Raw genomic sequence first — 21,559 nt, 5'->3', positions numbered from 1 at the left:
TGACACCGCCTGGCACCTCCTGGCACCGCCTGTCACCTCATGTCACCCCCTTGTCATCTCCTGTCACCTCCTGAAACCTCCTGACATCTCCTGACATCTCATGTCACCTCCTGACACCTCCTGTCACCCCTTGGCACCTCTGTCACACTTTGTCACCTCCTGTCACCCCCTTGTCATCTCCTGTCACTTCTGTCACCTCTTGTCACCTCATGTCACCCCCTTGGCACCTCCTGTCACCTCCTGTCACCCCCTGGCACCTCCTGTCACCCCCTCTGTCACCTCCTGTCACCCCCTGACACCTCATGTCACCTCCTGAAACCTCCTGTCACCCCTTGGCACCTCCTGTCACACCTTGTCACCCCCTCTGTCACCTCCTGTCACCCCCTGACACCTCCTGTCACACCCTGGCACCTCCTGTCACACCCTGGCACCTCCTGTCACCCCCTGACACCTCATGTCACCTCCTGAAACCTCCTGTCACCCCTTGGCACCTCCTGTCACACCTTGTCACCCCCTCTGTCACCTCCTGTCACCTCCTGTCACCTCCTGTCAGCCCCCTGTCACCTCCTGACCCCTGTGTGTCCCCTGTCCCTCTGTGTCCCCACAGGGGGACTCCGGGGGGTCGCCCTGTCCCCTGTGTGTCCCCTGTGTGACCCCTGTCCTTGTATGACCCCGTGACCCCCGTGTGACCCTGTGTCCCCTGTGTGATCTCTGTGTGACCCCTGTGTGACCCCATGACCCCCGTGTGACCCCGTGTCCCCTCTATCCCCACAGGGTGACTCCGGGGGTCCCCTGACGTGCCAGCTGGGGGTCCCCGTGTCCCTCTGTGACCCCTGTCCCTCTGTGTCCCCCCCTATCCCCTCTGTGACCCCTGTGTAACCTGTGACCCCTGTCTGACCCCCGTCTGACCCCGTGTCCCCTCTGTGCCCGCAGGGTGACTCCGGGGGTCCCCTGACGTGCCAGCTGGGGGTCCCCGTGTCCCCCTGTCCCCCTGTGTCCCCCTGTCCCCTGTCTGACCCCTGTATGACCCTGTGACCCCTCTGTCCCTGCAGGGTGACTCTGGGGGTCCCCCTGTCCCCTCTGTGACCCCTTGTCCCCTGTATGACCCCCTGTCCCCTGTGTGACCCTATGACCCCCGTATGACCCCTTGACCCCTGTCTGACCCCCGTATGACCCCGTGACCCCTCTATCCCTACAGGGTGACTCCGGGGGTCCCCTGACGTGCCAGCTGGGGGTCCCCGTGTCCCTGTGTGTCCCTATGACCCCTGTCCCTTTGTGTGACCCCTGTGTGACCTGTGACCCCTGTATGACCCCTGTATGACCCTGTGACCCCTCTGTCCCTGCAGGGTGACTCTGGGGGTCCCCCTGTCCCCTCTGTGACCCCTTGTCCCCTGTATGACCCCCTGTCCTCTGTGTGACCCTATGACCCCCGTATGATCCCATGACCCCTGTCTGACCCCCATATGACCCCTGTCTGACCCCTGTCTGACCCCATGTCCCCTCTGTCCCCGCAGGGTGACTCCGGGGGTCCCCTGACGTGCCAGCTGGGGGTCCCTGTGTCCCCCTGTCCCCCCCATCCCCTGTATGACCCCTGTATGACCCCTGTGTGACCCCCTGACCCCCATATGACCCCTGTCTGACCTGTGACCCCTCTATCCCTACAGGGTGACTCCAGGGGTCCCCTGACGTGCCAGCTGGGGGTCCCTGTGTCCCTCTGTCCCCCCTGTCCCTCTGTGTCCCCCTGTCCCCTCTGTGACCCCTGTATGACCCCTGTATGACCCCTGTATGACCTGTGACCCCCATATGACCCCCGTGTGACCCCTGTACCCTCTCTCCCCGCAGGGTGACTCCGGGGGTCCCCTGACGTGCCAGCTGGGGGTCCCCCTGTCCCCCCCATCCCCTGTATGACCCCTGTGTGACCCCTGTGTGACCCCCTGACCCCCGTGTGACCCCCTGTCTGACCCCGTGACCCCTCTATCCCCGCAGGGTGACTCCGGGGGTCCCCTGACGTGCCAGCTGGGGGTCCCCGTGTCCCCCTGTCCCCCCTATCCCCTGTGTGACCCCTGTCCCCTCTGTGACCCCTGTGTGACCCCCGTATGACCCCCTGACCCCCGTGTGACCCCTGTCTGACCCCGTGACCCCTCTGTCCCTACAGGGTGACTCCGGGGGTCCCCTGACGTGCCAGCTGGGGGGCTCGTGGCTGCTGGCGGGGGTGGTGAGTTGGGGGGGACGCCTGCGGGGCCCCCGGGCGCCCGGGGGTCTACACGGGGGTGGCCCCCCACGCCCGCTGGATCCTCAGCACCGTCCCCGAGGCCCCCCTGAGACACCCCCCGGGACCCCCCGCCCCGAAAACACCCCCAACCGAGCCAGAGACCCCCCCCGGGGACCCCTGCGAGGGCTGGGACCCCCCAGACCCCACCCCCGGCCCCGCCTGGCCCCGCCCGCTGCCCCCGCCCCACCCCCAGGGGGGCACCGGGACCACCCCCCGGGCCCCCCAAATCCTCCTCCTGCTGCTGCTGGGGGGGGGTTCTGGGGGGGCTGCTGCTCTGAGGACGCCCCAAACACAGCCCAAAGCCACCCCAAAACCACCCCAAAAAAACCCCAAACCAACACAAACACCCCAAAAACACCCCAAACCACCCCAAAAACACCCCAAAACACCCCAAAAACATCCCAAAAACAGCCCAAAGCATCCCAAAAACAGCCCAAAAACACCCCCAAACCAACACAAACACCCCCAAACCACCCCAAAAACACCCCAAAACCAGCCCAAAGCATCCCAAAAACAGCCCAAACCACCCCAAAAACACCCCAAAACACCCCAAAAACACCATAAAACACCCGAAAAACACCCCAAAACCACCCCAAACCACCCCAAAACCACCCCAAAACCAGCCCAAAAACACCCCAAAACCACCCCAAAAAACACCATAAAACACCCCAAAACCACCCAAAAACACCATAAAACACCCCTACAACACCCCAAAAACACCCCAAACCACCCCAAAACCACCATAAAACACCCCAAAAACGCCCCAAAACCACCCCAAAAAACACCATAAAACACCCCAAAACCACCCAAAAACACCATAAAACACCCCTAAAACACCCCAAAACCACCCCAAACCACCCCAAAACCACCATAAAACACCCCAAAAACGCCCCAAAACCACCCCAAAAACACCCCAAACCACCCCAAAACACCCCAAAACACCCCAGAAACACCCCAAACACCCCAAACCACCCCAAAGCACCCCAAAACCACCCCAAACACCCCAAAAACACAACAAACACCCCAAACACACCCCAAAACCAGCCCTAAACACCCCAAAACCAGCCCAAACCCCCCCAAAAACACCCCAAAAACACCCCAAACCACCCCAAAAAGGGCTCAAGGGCCCCCAAAAATGGGTGGTGGGACCCCAAAGTGACTCCTGAGACCCCCGAAAAGGACTTGTGGGACCCCAAAAGGGGGGGTGGGACCCCCAAAGGGGGTGGTGGGACCCCAAAAATGGATCTTGGGACCCCAAAGTGACTTCTGAGACCCCAAAAGTGGCTCTGGGACCCCAAAAAGGGGGGTGGGACCCCAAAAATGACTCGTGGGACCCCAAAAGGGGTGGTGGGACCCCAAAAATGGATCTTGGGATCCCAAATTGACTCCTGGGACCCCAAAAGTGACTCGTGGGACCCCAAAAGTGACTCTGGGACCCCAAAAAGGGCTCGTGGGACCCCAAAAGTGGCCCTGGGACCCCAAAACTGCACCTGGGGTGGGTCATGGCACCCCAAAAATGGGTCTTGGCACCCCAAAAGTGACTCCTGAGACCCCAAAAGTGACTTGTCGGACCCCGAAAGGGGGGGTGGGACCCCAAAAATGGATCTTGGCAACCCAAAGTGACTCCTGAGACCCCAAAAGTGGCTCGTGGGACCCCAAAAGGGGCTCAAGGGACCCCAAAAATGGATCTTGGGACCCCAAAGTGACTCCTGAGACCCCAAAAGTGGCTCTGGGACCCCAAAAGGGGGGGTGGGACCCCAAAAAATGGATCTTGGGACCCCAAAGTGACTCCTGAGACCCCAAAAGTGGCTCTGGGACCCCAAAAGGGGGGGTGGGACCCCAAAAAGGGCTCAAGGGACCCCAAAAATGTATCTTGGGACCCCAAAAGTGACTCCTGACCCCCCAAAAACACTCAGGACCCCCCCAAGGACCCCCCAAAAAACACCCCCCCCAAAATAAACACTCTGAGCAACCCCCCCTCAACATCCTCCTTTATTGGGGGGGGGACACGAGACCCCCCAAAATTTGGGGTGGGGGGCACAAGAACACCCCAAAACTGGTGGGGGGAGTCCTGGGACCCCCAAATTCAAGGGGGGGAGTCCCAGGACCCCCCAAATTTGGGGTGGGGGACACAGGAACACCCCAAAACTGGGAAGGGGGTGTCCTGGGACCCCAAAATTTGGGGTGGGGGGCACAAGGACACCCCAAAACTGGGTAGGGGGGAGTTCTGGGACCCCCCAAAATTTGGGGTGGAGGGCACAAGAACACCCCAAAACTGGGTAGGGGGGAGTTCTGGGACCCCCAAATTTGGGGTGGGGGAGTCCCAGGATCCCCCAAATTCGGGAGGGGGGCACAAGGACACCCCAAAACTGGGGGAGGGGAGTTCTGGGACCCCCCAAAATTTGGGGTGGGGGGCAATGGAACACCCCAAAACTGGTGGGGGGAGTCCCAGGACCCCCCAATTTGGGGAGGGGGAGTCCTGGGACCCCCAAATTTGGGGTGGGGGAGTCCCGGGACCCCCAAATTCAAGGGGGGGAGTCCCAGGGACCCCCAAATTTGGGGTGGGGGGAGTCCCAGGACCCCCCAAAATTTGGGGAGGGGGGCACAAGAACACCCCAAAACTGGTGGGGGGGAGTCCCAGGACCCTCAAATTTGGGGAGGGGGAGTCCTGGGACCCCAAAATTTGGGGTGGGGGGCACAAAAACCCCCCCAAATTTGGGGGGGGGGGGAGTCCCAGGACCCCCCAAATTTGGGGGGGGGGGGAGTCCCAGGACCCTCAAATTTGGGGAGGGGGAGTCCTGGGACCCCAAAATTTGGGGTGGGGGGCACAAAAACCCCCCAAATTTGGGGGGGGGGAGTCCCAGGACCCCCCAAATTTGGGGAGGGGGAGTCCCAGGACCCCCAAATTTGGGGAGGGGGAGTCCCAGGACCCCAAAATTTGGGGTGGGGGGCACAAGAACACCCCAAAACTGGGTGGGGGGGAGTCCCAGGACCCCCAAATTTGGGGAGGGGGGCACAAAGACACCCCAAAACTGGGTAGGGGTGTCCTGGGACCCCCCAAATTTGGGGTGGGGGGGACATAAACACCCCCAAATTTGAGATGGGGGAGTCCCAGGACCCCCCAAATTTGGGGTGGGGGGGGACATGAACACCCCAAAACTGGGTGGGGGACAGTCCTGGCCCCCCCAAATTTGGGGTGGGGGGCACAGGAACACCCCAAAACTGGGGGGGGGGGGGGGAATCCCAGGACCCCCAAAATTTGGGGAGGGGGGCACAAAAACACCCCAAAACTGGGGGGAGGGGGGCAAAAGACACCCCAAAACTGGTGGGGGGGAGTCCCGGGACCCCCAAATTTGGGGAGGGGGGGAGTCCCAGGCCCCCCCAAATTCGAGGGGGGGAGTCCTGGGACCCCAAAATTCGGGTGGGGGAGTCCCAGGACCCCCAAATTTGGGGATGGGGAGTCCCAGGACCCCCAAATTTGGGGAGGGGGAGTCCCAGGACCCCCAAATTTGGGGAGGGGGAGTCCCAGGACCCCCAAAATTTGGAGAGGGGGAGTCCCAGGCCCCCCCAAATTCGGGGGGGGCACACGGAGACCCCCCCCCAAAATCACTTCTTGGCCACCTTGGCCTGTTTGTGCTTCGGGGGGGCCCAACGGAGGCAGATGGAGTCCACTGGGGGGGCAATTAACGCACTAATTAGCGCCCTCGTTAAGGCAGGGGGGCGGTTCACGGCTTAATTAGGGGGGCGATTGAGGGAGGGAGCAATTAACAGCTTAATTAGGGCAGTAATTAAGGCAGGGGGGGCACTAATGGGGTTAATTGGGGGGGTTTGTTAAGGGGGGGCAATTAAAGGCTTAATTAGGGAGGTAATTAAGGGAGGGGGCAATTAACAGCTTAATTAGGGCAGTTAATTAAGGGGGGTCATTAAAGGGAGGGTTTTTTGGGGGGTTCATTAAGGGGGGTCATTAAGGGGAGGGTTTTTTGGGGGGCTCATTAAGAGGGGGCTAATTAAGGGGAGTTATTAAGAAGGGGTTAATTAAGGGGGGGTCATTAAGGAGTTTTTTGGGGGGTTCATTAAGGCGGGTCATTAAGGGGAGGGTTTTTTGGGGGGCTTATTAAGAGAGGGCTAATTAAGGGGAGTTATTAAGAAGGGGTTAATTAAGGGGGGGTCATTAAGGGGGGTTCATTAAGGGGGGTCATTAAGGAGGGTTTTTGGGCAGGTTCATTAATGGGGGTTTCTTGGGGGAGGCTCATTAAGGGGGGCTCATTAAGGAGAGTTTTTAGGAGTAGTTCATTAAGGGGGGGGTCATTAAGGAGGGATTTTTTGGGGGGAGTTCATTAAGGGGTGGTCATTAAGGGGCTCATTAAGGGGGTTAATTAAGGAGGGTGTTTTGGGGGGTTCATTAAGGGGAGAGGTTTTTTGGGGGGCTCATTAAGGGGGGATTCATTAAGGGGATTCATTAAGAGGAGTCCATTAAGGTGAGTCATTAAGGGAAGTCATTAAGGTGAGTCATCAAGAGGCTCATTAAGTCTGTTAATTAACGAGCTACCCCTTAATTACCCTCCCCAAGCAGACCCTCAATGTTGTTTTTCCCCCAACCCCCAAACCCTTTTTACGCCAAATCCCTCAAACCGAGGCCTTAATTAACGAACTAACGAGCCAATTAACGAGCTAATTAACTAATTAACTAATTAATCACCCACCTGTGATGGGGGGCTCATTAAGGGGGGTCATTAGGGAGAGTTTTTGTGTGAAGTTCATTAAGGGGGGGGTCACTAAGGAGGGATTTTTTGGGGGGCTCATTAAGGGGGTTAATTGAGGAGGTTCATTAATAAGGGTGTTTGGGGGGGGTTCATTAAGGGGCAGTCATTAAGGGGGTTAATTAAGGAGGCTCATTAATGAGGGTGTTTTGGGGGGTTCATTAAGGGCAGAGTTTTTTTTGGGGGGCTCATTAAGGGGGGATTCATTAAGGGGAGTCCATTAAGGGGAGTTCATTAAGGGGATTCATTAAGGGAAGTTCATTAAGGGGAGTTCATTAAGGGGAGAGGTTTTTTGGGGGGGCTCATTAAGGGGGGGCTCATTAAGAGGAGTCATTAAGGGGATTCATTAAGGGGAGTCCATTAAGGGGAGTCCATTAAGGGAAGTTCATTAAGGAGAGTCATTAAGGGGAGTCATTAAGGGGATTCATTAGAGGGAGTTCATTAAGGAGAGTCATCAAGATGCTCATTAAGGCTGTTAATTAACAAGCTACCCCTTAATTACCCTCCCCAAGCAGACCCTCAAAGGGATTTTCCCCCAACCCCCAAACCCTTTTTACACCAAATCCCTCGAACCGAGGCCTTAATTAACGAACTAATGAGCCAATTAACGAGCTAATTAACTAATTAACGAGCTAATCACCCACCTGTGATGGGGGGCTCATTAAGGGGGGTCATTAGGGAGAGTTTTTGTGTGAAGTTCATTAAGGGGGGGGGTCACTAAGGAGGGATTTTTTGGGGGGCTCATTAAGGGGGTTAATTGAGGAGGGTCATTAATGAGGGTGTTTTGGGGGGGTTCATTAAGGGGCAGTCATTAAGGGGCTCATTAAGGGGGTTAATTAAGGAGGGTGTTTTGGGGGGTTCATTAAGGGGAGAGGTTTTTTGGGGGGCTCATTAAGGGGGGATTCATTAAGGGGAGTCCATGAAGGGGATTCATTAAGGGAAGTTCATTAAGGGGAGTTCATTAAGGGGAGAGGTTTTTTGGGGGGGCTCATTAAGGGGGGGCTCATTAAGAGGAGTCATTAAGGGGATTCATTAAGGGGAGTCCATTAAGGGGAGTCCATTAAGGGAAGTTCATTAAGGAGAGTCATTAAGGGAAGTCATTAAGGTGAGTCATTAAGGGAAGTCATTAAGGAGAGTCACCAAGAGCCTCATTAAGACTATTAATTAACAAGCTACCCCTTAATTACCCTCCCCAAGCAGACCCTCAAAGGGGTTTCCCCCAACCCCTCCAACCCTTTTTACACCAAATCCCTCAAACCGAGGGCTTAATTAACAAACTAATGAACCAATTAACGAGCTAATTAACTAATTAACTAATTAATCACCCACCTGTGATGGGGGGCTCATTAAGGGGGGTCATTAGGGAGAGTTTTTGTGTGAAGTTCATTAAGGGGGGGGGGGTCACTAAGGAGGGATTTTTTGGGGGGCTCATTAAAGGGGGGGTTCATTAAGGGAAGTTCATTAAGGGGAGTCATTAAGGGGTGGTCATTAAGGGGGTTAATTAAGGAGGGTGTTTTGGGGGGTTCATTAAGGGGAGAGGTTTTTTGGGGGGCTCATTAAGGGGGGATTCATTAAAGGGAGTCCATTAAGGGGAGTCCATTAAGGGGATTCATTAAGGGAAGTTCATTAAGAGAAGTTCATTAAGGGGAGTCATTAAGGGGATTCATTAGAGAGAGCTCATTAAGGAGAGTCATCAAGAGCCTCATTGTCTGTTAATTAACAAGCTACCCCTTAATTACCCTCCCCAAGCAGACCCTCAATGTTGTTTTTCCCCCAACCCCTCCAACCCTTTTTACACCAAATCCCTCAAACCGAGGCCTTAATTAACAAACTAACGAACCAATTAACGAGCTAATTAACTAATTAACGAGCTAATCACCCACCTGTGATGGGGGGCTTCTTGTACTGGGCGCTCTTGAGGTGCTCCTCGACCAGTTTGGGGGTGACACAAATGACGTGTTGGCCCTTCCAGTACTTGACCATGTTGAGGGACTGGAGGGTGCTGATGATGTCGGTCTGGGTGATACTGGTCATCTGGCTGGGGGCAAACTGGTCAAACTGGGAGCACTGGGAGCACTGGGAGGGGCTGAGGGTGTCGGTCTGGGTGATACTGGTCATCTGGCTGGGGGCAAACTGGTCAAACTGGGAGCACTGGGAGCACTGGGAGGGGCTGAGGGTGTCGGGCTGGGTGATACTGGTCATCTGGCTGGGGGCAAACTGGTCAAACTGGGAGCACTGGGAGCACTGGGAGGGGCTGATGATGTCGGGCTGGGTGATACTGGTCATCTGGCTGGGGGCAAACTGGTCAAACTGGGAGCACTGGGAGCACTGGGAGCACTGGGAGGGGCTGAGGGTGTCGGGCTGGGTGATACTGGTCATCTGGCTGGGGGCAAACTGGTCAAACTGGGAGCACTGGGAGCACTGGGAGCACTGGGAGGGGCTGAGGGTGTCGGGCTGGGTGATACTGGTCATCTGGCTGGGGGCAAACTGGTCAAACTGGGAGCACTGGGAGCACTGGGAGGGGCTGATGATGTCGGGCTGGGTGATACTGGTCATCTGGCTGGGGGCAAACTGGTCAAACTGGGAGCACTGGGAGCACTGGGAGCACTGGGAGGGGCTGATGATGTCGGGCTGGGTGATACTGGTCATCTGGCTGGGGGCAAACTGGTCAAACTGGGAGCACTGGGAGCACTGGGAGCACTGGGAGGGGCTGAGGGTGTCGGGCTGGGTGATACTGGTCATCTGGCTGGGGGCAAACTGGTCAAACTGGGAGCACTGGGAGCACTGGGAGCACTGGGAGGGGCTGAGGGTGTCGGGCTGGGTGATACTGGTCATCTGGCTGGGGGCAAACTGGTCAAACTGGGAGCACTGGGAGCACTGGGAGGGGCTGAGGGTGTCGGGCTGGGTGATACTGGTCATCTGGCTGGGGGCAAACTGGTCAAACTGGGAGCACTGGGAGCACTGGGAGGGGCTGAGGGTGTCGGGCTGGGTGATACTGGTCATCTGGCTGGGGGCAAACTGGTCAAACTGGGAGCACTGGGAGCACTGGGAGGGGCTGAGGGTGTCGGGCTGGGTGATACTGGTCATCTGGCTGGGGGCAAACTGGTCAAACTGGGAGCACTGGGAGCACTGGGAGCACTGGGAGGGGCTGAGGGTGTCGGGCTGGGTGATACTGGTCATCTGGCTGGGGGCAAACTGGTCAAACTGGGAGCACTGGGAGCACTGGGAGGGGCTGAGGGTGTCGGGCTGGGTGATACTGGTCATCTGGCTGGGGGCAAACTGGTCAAACTGGGAGCACTGGGAGCACTGGGAGCACTGGGAGGGGCTGAGGGTGTCGGGCTGGGTGATACTGGTCATCTGGCTGGGGGCAAACTGGTCAAACTGGGAGCACTGGGAGGGGCTGAGGGTGTCGGGCTGGGTGATACTGGTCATCTGGCTGGGGGCAAACTGGTCAAACTGGGAGCACTGGGAGGGGCTGAGGGTGTCGGGCTGGGTGATACTGGTCATCTGGCTGGGGGCAAACTGGTCAAACTGGGAGCACTGGGAGCACTGGGAGCACTGGGAGGGGCTGAGGATGTCGGGCTGTACTGGTCTGTACTGGTTTATACTGGTCTGTACCTGTCTATAGTGATGTGTACTGGTCTGTACTGGTTTATACTGGTCTGTAGTGATCTACATCAGTCTGTACTGGTCTGTACTGGTCTGTACTGGTCTGTACCTGTCTAGAGTGATCTATACTGGTTTATACTGGTCTGTACCTCTCAATAGTGACCTTTACTGGTTTGTACTGGTCTGTACTTGTCTATACTGGTCTGTACTGGTCTGTAGTGGTTTATACTGGTCTGTACTGGTTTATACTGGTCTGTACTTGTCTATACTGGTCTGTACTGGTCTGTAGTGGTTTATATTGGTCTGTACTGGTTTATACTGGTCTGTACCTGTCTATACTAATCTATACTGGTCTGTACTGGTCCATACTGGTTTATACTGGTCTGTACCTGTCTATAGTGATGTATGCTGGTTTGTATTGGTCTGTACTGGTTTGTACTGGTCTGTAGTGGTTTATACTGGTCTGTACCTCTCTATAGTGACCTATACTGGTCCATACTGGTCTATACTGGTCTGTACTGGTCCATACTGGTCTGTACTAGTCTGTACTGGTTTATACTGGTTTATACTGGTCTCACCTGAGGTCCTTGATGGAGAGGGTGCCCCGGAAGTCCCGGAGGATCTCCAGGACCAGAGTTACTGGGCTCAGTCTGTACTGGTTTATACTGGTCTGTACCTCTCTATAGTGACCTATACTGGTCTCTATTGGTCTGTACTGGTCTGTACTGGTTTATACTGGTCTGTACTGGTCTCACCTGAGGTCCTTGATGGAGAGGGTGCCCCGGAAGTCCCTGAGGATCTCCAGGACCAGAGTTACTGGGCTCAGTCTGTACTGGTCTATACTGGTCTGTACCTCTCTATAGTGACCTATACTGGTCTGTACTGGTTTATACTGGTCCATACTGGTCTGTACTGGTCCATACTGGTCTCACCTGAGGTCCTTGATGGAGAGGGTGCCCCGGAAGTCCCGGAGGATCTCCAGCAGCACCCAGGACCAGGGTCATTCTATACTGGTTTATACTGGTCTGTATCTCTCTATAGTGACCTATACTGGTCTGTACTGGTCTGTACTGGTTTATACTGGTCCGTACTGGTCTCACCTGAGGTCCTTGATGGAGAGGGTGCCCCGGAAGTCCCTGAGGATCTCCAGGACCAGAGTTACTGGGCTCAGTCTGTACTGGTTTATACTGGTCTGTACTGGTCTGTACCTCTCTATAGTGACCTATACTGGTCTCTATTGGTCTGTACTGGTCTATACTGGTTTATACTGGTTTATACTGGTCTCACCTGAGGTCCTTGATGGACAGGGTGCCCCGGAAGTCCCGGAGGATCTCCAGCAGGACCCAGGACCAGTAGCTCCGGTAGCTCAGCTTGCCCAGGTCCGAGAGCGGCTTCTCCGGGGAGCCCACGGTGCTCTCCAGCTTGGACAGCTCATAACCTGAAAAAAGGGGTCAGGGGGACCCCAAAAACACCCTCAGGGACCCCAAAAACACCCTCAGGGACCCCAAAATTCCCAAAATCCACCCGGGATCCCAAAAACCCCCTCAGGGATCCCCCAAATCCCTTCCAAGAACCCCCCGGTGCTCTCCAGCTTGGACAGCTCATAGCCTGAAAAAAGGGGTCAGGGGGACCCCAAAAACACCCTCAGGGACCCCAAAAACACCTCAAAGACCCCAAAAACTTCTTGGGACCCCAAAAACCCCTCAAAGATCCCAAAAACCCCTAAAAGACCCCAAAAATTCCATCAGGGATCTCCCAAATCTCTCCCAAAGCTCTCCAGCTTGGACAGCTCATAGCCTAAAAAAGGGGTCAGGGGGACCCCAAAAACACCCTCAGGGACCCCAAAAACACCCTCAGGGACCCCAAAAACCCCTCAAAGACCCCCAAAATTCCCAAAATCCACCCGGGATCCCAAAAATCCCCTCAGGGATCCCCCAAATCCCTTCCAAGAACCCCCCGGTGCTCTCCAGCTTGGACAGCTCAAAACCTGAAAAAGGGGGGTTTGGGGGGTCAGGGGGACCCCAAAAACACCCTCAGGGACCCCAAAAACTTCCTGGGACCCCAAAAACCCCTCAAAGACCCCAAAATTCCATCAGGGATCCCCCAAATCCCCTCAGAGACCCCCCCCAAATCCTCCCTTTACGACCTCAAACTCTCCCCTTTTTGTGACCCAAAATGCTCTTTTAAGACCCCAAATCCCCCTTTTTTAGGGCCACCCCCCCATTTTGGGGACCCCCCCGTTTCAGGAGACCCCTCCCCGTTTTGGGGACCCCTCCCCAAATTTGGACTCGCCCCCAAACCCCCCCAGAGACCCCCAAAATCTTTCCTTTACAACCTCAAACTCCCCATTTTTGCGACCCCAAAACGCCCTTTTAAGACCCCAAATCCCCCCTTTTTTGGGGTCACCCCCCCATTTTGGGGACCCCCCGATTTCAGGGGACCCCTCCCCGTTTTGGGGACCCCTCCCCAAATTTTGACCCCCCCCAGACACCCCCAAATCCTCCCTTTGCAACCTCAAACTCCCCCCATTCGCGACCCCAAAACGCCCTTTTAAGACCCCAAATCCCCCTTTTTTGGGGTCAACCCCCCATTTTGGGGACCCCCCCATTTCAGGAGACCCCTCCCCGTTTTGGGGACCCCCTCCCCAAATTCAGGGCCCCTTCAAACACCCCCAAATCCTCCCTTTGCAACCTCAAACTCCCCCCATTCGCGACCCCAAAACGCCCTTTTAAGACCCCAAATCCCCCTTTTTTAGGGCCACCCCCCCATTTTGGGGACCCCCCGATTTCGGGGGACCCCTCCCTGTTTTGGGGACCCCCTCCCCAAATTGGGGGCCCCCCCCAGACTCACTGAAGGCGATGAGGAACTTGCCGTAGCCCCGGCGCTGGTACGGGGGCAGGGTCAGGATGCAGGCCACGTTGTTCCCGTCGGGGGACTCCTTCTCCTGGGGGGACATTTTGGGGACAATTTAGGGGATTTGGGGGACATTGGGGGGTTTGGGGGGATTGGGGGTGTTGGGGGGATTTGGGGACATTGGGGGATTTGGGAGGATTGGAGGGATTTGGGGATGTTGGGGGATTTGGGGGTATTGGGGACATTGGGGGTATTGGGGACATTTGGGGGATTTGGGGGTATTGGGGACATTGGGGGGATTTGGGAACATTTGGGGGGATTTGGGGACATTGGGAGGATTGGGAGGATTTGGGGACATTGGGGGGATTTGGGGGCATTGGGGGGATTTGGGGACAATTTAGGGGGTTTGGGGGCATTGGGAGGGTTTGGGGGATTTGGGGGTATTGGGGACATTGGGGACATTTGGGGGATTTGGGGGATTTGGGGACATTGGGGGGGTTTGCGGGCATTGGGGGGATTTGGGGGCATTGGGGGGATTTGGGGGATTTGGGGACATTTGGGGACATTTGGGGACATTGGGGGGATTTGGGGGCATTGGGGGGATTCGGGGGCATTGAGGGGATTTGGGGACATTTGGGGGATTTAGGGGCATTGAGAGGATTTGGGGGCATTGAGGGGATTTGGGGGGATTTGGGGACATTGGGGGGTTTGGGGGCATTGGGAGGATTTGGGGGATTTGGGGGATTGAGAGGATTGGGGGGATTTGGGGACATTGAGGGGATTTGGGGGCATTGGGGACATTGGGGGGATTTGGGGACATTTGGGGGATTTGGGGGCATTGGGGGGATTGGGGGGTTTGGGGACATTGGGAGGATTTGGGGGATTTGGGGACAATTTAGGGGGTTTGGGGGCATTGGGGACATTGGGGACATTTGGGAGGATTGAGAGGATTGGGAGAATTTGGGGACATTTGGGAACATTGAGGGGATTTGGGGACATTGGGGGACATTTGGGGACATTTGGGGATTTGGGGACATTTGAGTAGATTTGGAGTGTTTGGGACTTTGGGGACATTGGGGTGACACAGGGGAGGTGACACAGGGGAGGTGACACAGGGGAGGTGACACAGGTGACACAGGTGAGGTGACACAGGTGGGCAGGGGCTGACAGGAGCACACAGGGGGTGCCCCAGGTGAGGCCCCAGGTGAGGCGCCAGGTGAGTGCCCACCTTGGCCAAGCACCCCACAATGTAGGCACAGGTGACACAGGTGACACAGGTGACACAGGTGAGGTGACATGAGCACACAGGTGCCCCAGGTGCCCCAGGTGAGTGCCCCCCTTGGAGAAGTACCCCACAACGTGGGCACAGGTAACACAGGTGACACAGGTAACACAGGGGAGGTGCCCCAGGTGAGGCCCCAGGTGAGTGCCCACCTTGGCCAAGCACCCCACGATGTGGGCACAGGTGCCCCAGGTGCCCCAGGTGAGGTGACAGCAGCAGACAAGGGGTGACAGGAGCACACAGGTGAGGTGCCCCAGGTGAGGCCCCAGGTGAGGCCCCAGGTGAGTGCCCACCTTGGAGAAGTAGCCCACGATGTGGGCACAGGTGACACAGGTAACACAGGTGAGGTGCCCCAGGTGCCCCAGGTGAGTGCCCACCTTGGCCAAGCACCCCACGATGTGGGCACAGGTGACACAGGTGCCCCAGGTAACACAGGTGAGGTGCCCCAGGTGCCCCAGGTGAGGCCCCAGGTGAGTGCCCACCTTGGCCAAGCACCCCACGATGTGGGCACAGGTGCCCCAGGTGCCCCAGGTAACACAGGTGAGGTGCCCCAGGTGCCCCAGGTGAGGCCCCAGGTGAGCGCCCACCTTGGAGAAGTAGCCCACGATGTGGGCACAGGTGCCCCAGGTGCCCCAGGTAACACAGGTGAGGTGCCCCAGGTGAGGCCCCAGGTGAGTGCCCACCTTGGCCAAGCACCCCACGATGTGGGCACAGGTAACACAGGTGACACAGGTGAGGTGACATGAGCACACAGGTGCCCCAGGTGAGCGCCCACCTTGGAGAAGTAGCCCACGATGTGCGCCCCGTGCCGGTCGACCTCGGTGAGCAGGTAGAACACGAAGGGCTCCACGTCGAAGTAGAGGGTCTTGTGGTCCAGGAACAGCTTGGCCAGCAGGCACAGGTTCTGGCAGTAGATCTGGGCGGGGCACAGGCGCGTCCCAGGTGGGCACAGGTGGGCACAGGTGTGTCTGTCCCCCCCCCCAGGTGTGCCCGGGGCCGTACCTTGTGGTCCTTGCCGTCCACCTCGTAGACGGAGATGTTGCTCTTGCGGTAAATCTCCCGCCCCGGCGGCTGCCGCCACTGGCACTGCCCCTGACCGGGTGGGCACAGGTGAGGGGGCGCACAGGTGTGCCCCAGATAAGCCCAGGTGTGCCCAGGTGACCCCCAGGTGCACCCAGGTGTGCCCCAGGTAAGTCCAGGTGTGCCCCAGGTGTGCCCAGGTGTGCCCTGGGTAAGCCCAGGTGTGCCCCAGGTGTGCCCCAGGTGTGCCCCAGGTAAGTCCAGGTGTACCCCGAACGTGCCCAGATGTGCCCCAGGTAAGTCCAGGTGTGCCCAGGTATATCCCAGGTGCCCCCCAGCTATATCCAGGTGTATCCCAGGTGCCCCCCAGGTGCGTCCCACCTCCCCCAGGTGCCCCCCAGGTGCCCCCCAGGTGCGCCCAGGTATATCCCAGGTATATCCCAGGTATATCCCAGGTGCCCCCCAGGTGTGTCCCACCTCCCCCAGGTGCCCCCCAGGTGCCCCCAGGTGCCCCCAGGTGTATCCCAGCTGCCCCCCAGGTGTATCCCCCCTCCCCCAGGTGTATCCCAGGTGCCCCCAGGTGTATCCCAGGTATATCCCAGGTGCATCCCCCCTCCCCCAGGTGCCCCCAGGTACCCCCAGGTATATCCCAGGTGCCCTCCAGGTGTATCCCACCTCCCCCAGGTGCCCCCCAGGTGCCCCCAGGTATATCCCAGGTATATCCCAGGTGTGTCCCACCTCCCCCAGGTGCCCCCAGGTGCCCCCAGGTATATCCCAGGTGTGTCCCCCCTCCCCCAGGTGCCCCCCAGGTGCCCCCAGGTGCGCCCCACCTCCCCCAGGTATATCCCAGGTATATCCCAGGTATCCCAGGTGCCCCCCAGGTGCGTCCCTCCTCCCCCAGGTGCCCCCCAGGTGCCCCCAGGTGTGCCCAGGTATATCCCAGGTGTATCCCACCTCCCCCAGGTGTATCCCAGGTGCGTCCCCCCTCCCCCAGGTGCCCCCCAGGTGCCCCCAGGTACCCCCAGGTATATCCCAGGTGCCCCCCAGGTGTGTCCCACCTCCCCCAGGTGCCCCCCAGGTGCCCCCAGGTGTGCCCAGGTGTATCCCAGGTGTGTCCCACCTCCCCCAGGTGCCCCCCAGGTATATCCCAGGTGTATCCCACCTCCCCAGGTATGTCCCAGGTGTATCCCCCCTCCCCCAGGTGCCCCCCAGGTGCCCCCAGGTGCCCCCAGGTGCGCCCAGGTACCAGGTGCAGGCGGTAGGTCCTCTCGAACTTCATGTACTTGAGGCAGAACTCGCAGATCCAGAGCTTGGGCTGCTTCCCATAATCCTCCGGGAATGGGGAGAAGTACCAGGCGTCGATCTCGAAGTGCCCGATGTGGATCTTGTCCACGTACTTCACCTTGGTGATCTGCACAGACAGGTGAGACACACCTGGGACAGGTGAGACACACCTGGGGTACCCTAAACTGACCCCAAACCGACCCCAAACCCCCCCAGGCGTCGATCTCGAAGTGCCCGATGTGGATCTTGTCCACGTACTTCACCTTGGTGATCTGCACAGACAGGTGAGACACACCTGGGACACACCTAAGACAGGTGAGACACACCTGGGGACACACCTGAGACAGGTGAGACACACCTGGGGACACACCTGGACACACCTGGGATATCTGAGGACACACCTGGGACACACCCAAACACACCTGGGCACACCTGGGACACAACCAAACACACCTGGGACATCTAAGGACACACCTGGGACACACCTGGGACACACCTGGGACATCTGGGGACACACCTGGGACACACCCAAACACAGCTGAGACACACCCAAACACACCCGGACACACCCAAACACACCTGGGACACACCTGGGACACACCTGGGACACACCTGGGACACACCTGGGACACACCCAAACACACCTGGGACACACCCAAACACACCTGGACACACCTGGGACACACCCAAACACACCTGGACACACCTGGACACACCTGGGACACACCCAAACACACCTGAGACATCTAAGGACACACCTGGGACACACCCAAACACACCCAAACACACCTGGGACACACCCAAACACACCTGGGACACACCCAAACACACCTGGGACACACCTGGGCACACCTGGACCCCGCCCACCACCCCCCCCCAGGTCACTCACGGCCTCGTGCTCCTTCTCCAAGGCGGCCGTGGTCGGGTCCATCTCGGCGTAGGTCTGCAAAGGGCACCAGTATGGACCAGTTGGCACCAGTAAGGACCAGTTTGGAGCGTTAAAGACCAGTTGGCACCAGTAAGGACCAGTTGGCACCAGTAAGGACCAGTTTGGAGCATTAAGGACCAGTTGGCACCAGTAAGGACCAGTTTGGAGCATTAAGGACCAGTTGGCACCAGTAAGGACCAGTTTGAGGTTGCAGGGGCTCCAGTAAAACCCTCAGGGGCCCCCCAGTAACTCCCAGTGGCATCCCAGTGCCCTCCCAGTTTGCCCCTCTAACACCCTCCCAGTGCTCCCAACACCCTCCCAGTGCCCTCTCAGTGCCCCCAGAGCCCCTCCCAGTGCCCTCCCAGTGCTCCCAGTGCCCCTCAATGTCCTCCCAGTGCCCCCTAATGTGGCCCCAGTGCCCTCCCAGTGCCTCCCAGTGCCCCCAAAAGTGCCCACAGTGCCCCCCAAGCTCCCTCCCAGTGCCCCCAAACCCCCTCCCAGTGCCCTCCCACCGCCCCCAAACCCCTCCCAGTGCCCCCAAACCCCCTCCCAGTCCCTCCCAGTGCCCTCCCAGTGCCCCCCAGTGCCCCCAACCCCCCTCCCAGTCCCTCCCAGTGCCCCTCAGCATCCCCCCAGTGCCTCCCAGTGCCTCCAAACCCCCTCCCAGTCCCTCCCAGTGCCCCCAAACCCCCTCCCAGTGCCCCCAAACCCCCTCCCAGTGCCTCCCAGTGCCTCCCAATACCCCCAAGCTCCCTCCCAGTGCCTCCAAACCCCCTTCCAGTGCCTCCCAGTGCCCCCAAACCCCCTCCCACCGCCCCCAAACCCCCTCCCAGTGCCTCCCAGTGCCTCCCAGTGCTCCCAAACCCCCTCCCAGTCCCCCCAGTGCCCCCAAACCCCCTCCCACCACTCCCAAACCCCCTCCCAGTTCCTCCCAGTGCCCCCAAACCCCCTCCCAGTGCCTCCAAACCCCTCCCAGTGCCCCCAAACTCCCTCCCAGTCCCTCCCAGTGCCCCTTAACGCCCTCCCAGTCCCTCCCAGTCCCTCCCAGTGCCTCCCAATGCCCCCAAACCCCCTCCCAGTGCCTCCCAGTGCCCCCAAACCCCCTACCAGTGCCCCCAAACCCCCTCCCAGTCCCTCCCACCGCCCCCAATCCCCTCCCAGTCCCTCCCAGTCCCTCCCAGTGCCTCCCAGTGCCCCCCAGTGCCCCCCAGCACCTTCTGGACGTGGTTGATCTCGTCGTGCTTGCGTTTCTGGTTGCGGGTGATTTTGCGCTCGGGCTCGGCCAGCTCGCCCAGGAAGGGCTCCGAGCTCTTCTGGGCGGCCTCTTTGAGCGACTTGGACAGGGCCAGACGGTTCCTGTCCACCCACTCGTCCAGCCGGCGGTTAACTGGGAGCACTGGGACCTCAGCCGGGGCGCTGGGGACCCCCCCAGTGCTCCCAGTAACACCCCAGTGCTCCCAGTATCCACCAAGAGCCACCCCAGTGCTCCCAGTGCCACCCCAGTGCTCAGGGCCAGACGGTTCCTGTCCACCCACTCGTCCAGCCGGCGGTTAACTGGGAGCACTGGGACCTCAGCCGGGGCGCTGGGGACCCCCCCAGTGCTCCCAGTAACATCCCAGTGCTCCCAGTGCCACTCCAGTGCTCCCAGTATCATCCAAGAGTCATCCCAGTGTCATCCCAGCGCTCCCAGTATCATCCAAGAGTCACCCCAGTGTCATCCCAGCGCTCCCAGTATCATCCAAGAGTCACCCCAGTGTCATCCCAGCGCTCCCAGGATCATCCAAGAGTCACCCCAGTGTCATCCCAGTGCTCCCAGTATCAACCAAGAGTCACCCCAGTCTCATCCCAGTGCTCCCAGGATCATCCAAGAGTCATCCCAGTGCTCCCCAGTGTCATCCCATCGCCCTCAACCCCCCTCCCAGCGCCCTTTCCCATCTCCCCCGCCCCCTCCCAGTGCCTCCCAGTGCCTCCCAGTGCCTCCCAGTCCCTCCCAGTCCCTCCCAGTGCCCCCCAGCGCTCACAGCCCACGTAGTGCACGTAGAACTCCTCGCGGTTCTCCTGCTCGTTGAGGCGGGACTGGATCACCTCGGCCGAGTCTGGGGGGGCAACCGGCACCAGTCGGGGCCCAGTCCGGCACCGGGAGGGTCCCCGGCCCCGCTCCCAGTCCTCCCAGTCCCCCCAGTCCCCCCAGTCCCCCCGGCGGGACTCACGCCAGCTGCCGTCCCCCCTCCTGCACAGGTAGGTCTCCCCGATCTCCACCGCCACCTCCGAGTCGCGGGGCCCTCCCGGCGCCCCCGACCCGCCGGAGGGGCCTCGCTCCGGCCCCGAGGGGCCCCCGGGGGTCTCCGATCCCACCCCGGGGCCCCCCGAGACCCCCCCGGGCCCCCCCGGGCCCTCCGGGGCCGCTCCGGCGCCGCCGCCGCCGCCGCCTCCTCCTCCTCCTCCTCCCGCCGCCGCCATCTTGGAGCGCCGCGGAAGTGACGTCACGGCGGCGCGGGCGTTGCTAGGAGGCGACGCAAGCGACGTAAGGGGGGCGGGGCTTGAGGCGTTGTGGGCGCGGTTTTCTCTAAGGGGCGTGGCTTGTGACATCACCCGCGCGGCGGCCGCGTCGTGGGCGTGGCTTCCCGGCTAAGGGCGTGGCTTCCTAGCTAAGGGCGTGGCTTCCTAGCTAAGGGCGTGGCTTCCTAGCTAAGGGCGTGGTTCCGCGTTGTGGGCGTGGCTTTTTGGCCTTGTGGGTGGGGTTTTTCCTGCCTAAGGGGGTGTGGTTTGTGGCGTGGTGGGCGTGGTTTGTGGCGTGGTGGGCGTGCCCTCCCAGTACCCTCCTCCCAGGGCTCCCAGTGTCATTTTTTGCTCCGTTTTGGGTCATTTCAGTCACTAATTCACTCAATTTTTGTTCAAGTTTTATTTCAGTTTATTTTTGCTCCATTTCGGGTCATTTTTCCTCCATTTCAGGTCATTTTTCCTCCATTTTGGGTCATTTTTCCTCCATTTCACATCATTTTCCCTCCATTTTGGGTCATTTTCGCTCCGTTTCGGGTCATTTTTCCTCCGTTTTGGGTCATTTTCGCTCTGTTTCGGCTCCTCTTCCTCCTCCTCCCCCTGGGGGGTTTTTGGGGTCCCCCCTCAGAGCACGGCCCGTCCCTTCTGGGTGGGCAGGACCCCAAAACGCCGTTTTAGGGCCAAACGGTGCCGGGAGAATTTGTCGTCGGGGGAGAACCGGGCGGGGTGGGCGGAGAAGGTGGGGAGACCCCCCGGGGACACTTTCTGGAGAGGGGGGGCAAAAAAAGGGGGGTCAGAGACCCCAAAATACCCCTCGGGACCCCCCAAAACCCCCCATGAGAGCCCCGAAAAAACCCGACCCCAAAATACCCCGAAATAGCCCAAAAATGACCTAAAATATCCCCCCCAAAATGACCTAAAATAGCCCAAAAATGACCTAAAATGTCCCCTCAAAACCACCTTCTTGGGGGCAAAAATAGGGGGGTCAAAGACTCCAAAATACCCCCAAAACCTCCCCAAAAAAACCCCAAAAAACCCGACCCCCAAATCCC

At 59.0% G+C, this 21,559-nt stretch overlaps 2 protein-coding genes and 1 long non-coding RNA gene across 15 annotated transcripts; all 3 read right to left on the bottom strand.

Annotated features, from left to right (window-relative positions):
• Nucleotides 1-4,251: 4,251 nt before the first annotated feature.
• Nucleotides 4,252-4,513, bottom strand: LOC127465859 (uncharacterized). The gene is made up of 2 exons (XR_007902427.1): nt 4,422-4,513; nt 4,252-4,328 (listed from the first exon to the last, which is right to left on the bottom strand). It is a non-coding gene; the product is annotated as an uncharacterized LOC127465859 (long non-coding RNA).
• A 205-nt stretch (nt 4,514-4,718) lies between these two features.
• LOC127465857 (histone acetyltransferase KAT8-like) lies at nt 4,719-20,483 on the bottom strand. 13 transcript variants are annotated; one of them, XM_051776399.1, is made up of 12 exons: nt 20,219-20,483; nt 20,030-20,104; nt 19,223-19,395; nt 17,970-18,023; nt 17,043-17,207; nt 15,779-15,868; nt 15,552-15,692; nt 13,492-13,585; nt 11,929-12,079; nt 8,916-9,070; nt 5,743-5,943; nt 4,719-4,917 (listed from the first exon to the last, which is right to left on the bottom strand). In XM_051776399.1, the coding sequence occupies exons 1-11, from the start codon at nt 20,466-20,468 to the stop codon at nt 5,879-5,881; spliced, it is 1,413 nt and encodes a 470-aa protein (XP_051632359.1). In that variant the 5' UTR covers nt 20,469-20,483; the 3' UTR covers nt 4,719-4,917; nt 5,743-5,878. The 13 variants fall into 13 exon arrangements, with proteins under 13 accessions (XP_051632359.1, XP_051632346.1, XP_051632351.1 ...); XM_051776389.1 differs by lacking the exons at nt 4,719-4,917; nt 5,743-5,943 and adding exons at nt 9,278-9,369; nt 9,548-9,685 and having other exon boundaries at nt 9,033-9,108; XM_051776386.1 differs by lacking the exons at nt 4,719-4,917; nt 5,743-5,943 and adding an exon at nt 9,278-9,685 and having other exon boundaries at nt 8,928-9,108.
• A 423-nt stretch (nt 20,484-20,906) lies between these two features.
• Nucleotides 20,907-21,530, bottom strand: NOP10 (NOP10 ribonucleoprotein; the record flags this gene model as incomplete). The annotated part of the gene is made up of 1 exon (XM_051776400.1): nt 20,907-21,530. A coding segment is annotated over one exon (399 nt), but the record flags the coding sequence as incomplete, so codon positions are not given.
• Nucleotides 21,531-21,559: the final 29 nt, after the last annotated feature.

This window comes from Manacus candei, unplaced genomic scaffold (assembly GCF_025592945.1).
Source record: "Manacus candei isolate 608988 ecotype Guabito, Panama unplaced genomic scaffold, ASM2559294v1 h1tg000512l, whole genome shotgun sequence".
NCBI classification, from domain to species: Eukaryota; Metazoa; Chordata; class Aves; order Passeriformes; family Pipridae; genus Manacus; species Manacus candei.
The sequence above is the reverse complement of the archived record's forward strand: the minus strand, read 5'-3'. Positions and strand labels throughout refer to the sequence as shown.

What these genes read in the sequence shown, in the direction of transcription:
- LOC127465857 (XM_051776386.1), bottom strand. Translation starts at nt 20,468, where the DNA reads ATGGCGGCGGCGGGAGGAGGAGGAGGAGGAGGCGGCGGCGGCGGCGGC. An exon ending in GGACCTACCGCCTGCACCTG is followed by an intron (nt 15,869 to 17,042) that starts GTACCTGGGCGC and finishes CCACCCGGTCAG; the next exon opens with GGGCAGTGCCAGTGGCGGCA. An exon ending in GACATCATCAGCCCCTCCCA is followed by an intron (nt 9,109 to 9,277) that starts GTGCTCCCAGTG and finishes AGCCCCTCCCAG; the next exon opens with TGCTCCCAGTGCTCCCAGTT.